The 4,200-nt window shown below is 38.9% G+C and overlaps 1 protein-coding gene across 1 annotated transcript in view; it reads left to right on the top strand.

The window, feature by feature from the left end:
* The first annotated feature begins 2,866 nt into the window (after window positions 1-2,866).
* The window catches only part of neurod1 (neuronal differentiation 1), a 2,617-nt gene continuing 1,283 nt past the window's right edge, over window positions 2,867-4,200 (top strand). Inside the window, exons 1-2 of the mRNA XM_071514487.1 lie at window positions 2,867-3,120; window positions 3,670-3,899. Coding sequence (XP_071370588.1) covers window positions 2,867-3,120; window positions 3,670-3,899 — 484 coding nt within the window. The remainder of the gene's footprint in view (window positions 3,121-3,669; window positions 3,900-4,200) is intronic.

Here is a 4,200-nt window from a genome sequence, read left to right as displayed (position 1 = left end):
GACTCCAGACGACAGCTGACTGGATTTTACTGTGAGGAACTTCAGCTGCTGAATCAGCTTCATCTTTTAAATCACTTGTTAAAAATCACTTCTGTTCGCCTGCTTTCATGTTTTTTTTACTTTAATCCTGTTTTTTTTTTATGCTTTCATGTCTTTTAACTTTTTTCTCCTTTCATGCTTTTACTTTTCCTTGTTTTCATGCTCTTGTAAACTTTGCTTTAAGATAATAAATAAATAAATGTATTATTATTACTATTATTGTTATTGTTATGATCATTATTATGATTATGATTATGATTATTATTATTATAATAACAGTATCAGTAGATAACTAGCCTACTGTTACTGTTCATGTTTCCACTGTCAGGCCTTTATCAATAACATTGATCTGATCTGATCAACAGGCTCCACATCACAACAGATAATAATAATAATAATAATAATAATAATAATAATAATAATAATAATAATAATAATAATAATAATAATAATACAAAAATACTACTAACAATAAAGTGGTTAAAAACAAATAAAATGTGAACAATATATATGGAATCCCGCCCCCCCACACGCGTGTTTGTGTATGTGTGTGTGCGTGTGTGTGTGTGTGAGTGTGTGTGTGTGTGTGTGTGTGTGTGTGTGTGTGTGTGTGTGTGTGTGTGTGAGTGTGTGTGTGTGGCGACAGATGGTCAACTTTCCTCACAAAGAGAAGCAGGGAGAGAGACAGCGAGGTAGAGAGACATAGGACGTTAATTAGAGAGAGAGAGAGAGAGAGAGAGAGAGAGAGAGAGAGAGAGAGAGAGAGAGAGAGTCTTTGGCTGATACAAATGGAAGATTTGTCACGTGATCCCCGGGGCCGTTTTAATGACGTAGACACCATATGGCGCGTGCCGGGAGGGGCCTCGGTATGCTAATTAACCCCCTATGTCTCTCTACCAGTCTCTCTCTCTCTCTCTCTCTCTCTCTCTCTCTCTCTCTCTCTCTCTCTCTCTCTCTCTCTCTCTCTCTCTCTCTCTCTCTCCTCCCTGTGTCTCTCTACCTCTCTCTCTCTCCGCAGCATCATCCTCTGCTCGGCTATATAAGCTGCAGCATCTCTCACACACACACACATTTCAGAAGAGAACACACACGCACGCACACAAACACGCACACACAGGCAAAGCGCGCGCGGCATGCGTCTGATCTGACAGCAGCTCATTAAAACAGGTAGGTCGTCTTATTTCATCAATAATCGATCTGATCAATTCATTTCTGATTGATTGATCAGCTGTCAGGTTGATCCTGTGACAGCAGAAACCAGCCAGTCAACTGACTGACTGACTGACTGACTGGCGGGAAGCTGAACTGATTTATTTTAACCTTCTCTAAAATCTATGATTTATATCTAATCGATTCTGTAAATTAATATTTACATGAACATTTAATAACTCAGCAGGTGAACTTTAATAAAAGTCTGATCAGTCTGGACCAGCTGGCTCTGAGTAGGAACCATTACGCTATCATTATTATTATTATTATTATTATTATTATTATTATCGTATTATTATTATTTTCTTATTATCATTATTAGTATTATTAATATTATTAGTATAGGTATTAGTATTATTATGACCCTTGTTGTTGTCAGACAGACTTCTCGCTGCGAGAGTCAAAAATCTTTTTCCTCTCCGGGATTTAAAATCTTTTTTTTTGTTTGTTGTTTTTTTGTTTAATTGTTCATCATTTTTATGCTTTTTATCTCTGTCCTCCACCTGTCTGTCCTCCACCTGTCTGTCCTCCACCTGTCTGTCTGTCCTCCACCTGTCTGTCTGTCCTCCACCTGTCTGTCTGTCCTCCACCTGTCTGTCTGTCCTCCACCTGTCTGTCTGTCCTCCACCTGTCTGTCTCTCTCCTCCTAAAGACATGAAGCGGGATGAATGAAAGAAAACTGATTTGATTTGTCAGTTAGCACACGGCTAATAATTATTACTATTACTATTACTAATATGAACAATAATAAGTAGCCTTTCTATGGTATTATTATTATTACTATTATTTATTTTATTTATTTTTATTCATACATTTTTTAAATATTATTGCGTGTGTTCTGAATATTAAAGGACTTTTTTCCGTCGGAAAGACGCTCAGATTCTTTATTGTTTTTATTTTAAATGAAGCAGGGAAATTATTTCACAGCAGAATATGAATCCAGTTTTAATAGAAACAGTTTATTTAACTCACGCGCTGCTGCTCGGTTCAGCAGAAGAACAGTAGAAGTTTTTAACGGATAAATAACTAAATTCTATTTTCAACATTTAAACGGAACCGGAACAGTTTATTTTATTTTATTCTTTTCTTTCAGATGTTTTTCTTTCGGACTGTTTTTATTGATTCATTTTCTTCTCTTTTCTTTAACAGACAGTAAATCCTTTTACACGATTTTTACAATTTGTCTATTCTATTTGTCTTTTCTATTTCTATTTTCTTCAATAGATTATAAAATCAGGTTTAATACATTTTCTTCTGTTTTGTCTAATAAACGGACAGTGAGCAGCACGCGGGTCTCTGATGGAAGTTTCTCTTATTTTCTGATCATTGATTAGTTTTCTTCTGTATTTTCCGCTTTATTAGAAGACTTTTATTACATTTCTTCTACTGACATCATGACCTCTTATCAATATTTATTAGTTTTCCTCTGTATTTTCTGTATTAGAATTATTATCATCATGACTCGGTCTCTGATGGAAGTTTCTGTTATTTTCTGACTTAATATTAATACGTTTTCTTATATATTTTTTTATGTTCTAATTGTTGTAATTATTTGTAATGCTGTAATTAATTGTAATTATTAATAATTTGTCTTGTATATTTTCAGACAGTAAGCACCATGACCCGGTCTCTGATGGAGGATCAGGCTTCTCTGGAGGCGGAGGACCAGCAGCTCCGCCCGGCAGGAGAGATGGAGCGGGGAGGAGGAGAGGAGGAGGAGGAGGAGGAGGAAGGCCTGCGGCGGCTGGAGGAGGAAGAGGACGAGGAAGAGGAGGAGGAGGAGGAGGAGGAAGAGGAGGAGGAAGATGGAGAGAACAAACCCAAGAGGCGCGGGCCGAAGAAGAAGAAGATGACCAAGGCGCGTCTGCAAAGGTGCAGTGACGTCACAGTGATGGAATTCTTTATCGAACTGATATTAATTAACTGTAATGAACTAATATCAGTATCAGCTGATTCGCTCTGGTCCGGACTGCATCGGAGCCGACGGAAATCACTTTGATGTTCCTATAATATTCCTGTCGGGTCTTATAGTCTCGATAGTTGTGTTTTTGTTCACATTAAAGATCAAAGCGGACATACGTCACAGTCTGAAGTCTGGATCAATAAAACTGAGAACATTTTTATCGACTTGCTTGCAATTCATGATAATATTACTACTATTAGGCTATATAATAATATCGTTTTCCAAATGCTTCTTGTAACTTCCCCTGGTGTGTGTGTGTGTGTGTGTGTGTGTGTGTGTGTGTGTGTGTGTGTGTGTGTGTGTGTGTGTGTGTGTGTGTGTGTGTACTTTGTGTATGAAAAGTTCAGTAGAGATGAAGTTTATTGAAGTTTCTAATTAATTGATGGCAGGACCGCTGTGGCTGTTGTCCGTATTGATGATCGATAACGGGACTCATATTGATCCATGTATCGTTGCAGGTTTAAGATGCGTCGCATGAAGGCCAACGCGCGCGAGCGGAACCGCATGCACGGGCTGAACGACGCGCTGGAGAGTCTGAGGAAAGTGGTTCCGTGTTACTCCAAGACCCAGAAGCTGTCCAAGATCGAGACGCTCCGCCTGGCGAAGAACTACATCTGGGCTCTGAGCGAGATCCTGCGGTCCGGAAAGGCCCCGGACCTCATGAGCTTCGTCCAGGCGCTCTGCAAAGGTACCGCCGCGTCTCATATGAATTACACAGAACATATAGCGGTGATTCTCAACCTCTGTCATATCAAGGAGCCCTAATTTAGTCCACATTAAGGCCGTGGACCCCCATGTAATAAGACTTTATCTCTCGGACCCAATTATTTTTTTTATTAGATTTGATTTTGTCCAGAATCCCATGACTGTCTGACCTGTAGAGAGAGAACAGAGAAACTGATCAGAACTTTCTTCTACATTCTCTGTGTTCACTTCTTGTAAATGAAATAATGCTGAAGTTTAACAATTCATCAGTTTGCTGGGGACCC

Source organism: Centroberyx affinis, unplaced genomic scaffold, assembly GCF_046629955.1.
Source record: "Centroberyx affinis isolate AG114_WGS23_722 - 3 ecotype Tasmania unplaced genomic scaffold, CSIRO-AGI_Caff_v1 ptg008977l_1, whole genome shotgun sequence".
Taxonomy (NCBI): domain Eukaryota; kingdom Metazoa; phylum Chordata; class Actinopteri; order Beryciformes; family Berycidae; genus Centroberyx; species Centroberyx affinis.
The sequence above is the reverse complement of the archived record's forward strand: the minus strand, read 5'-3'. Positions and strand labels throughout refer to the sequence as shown.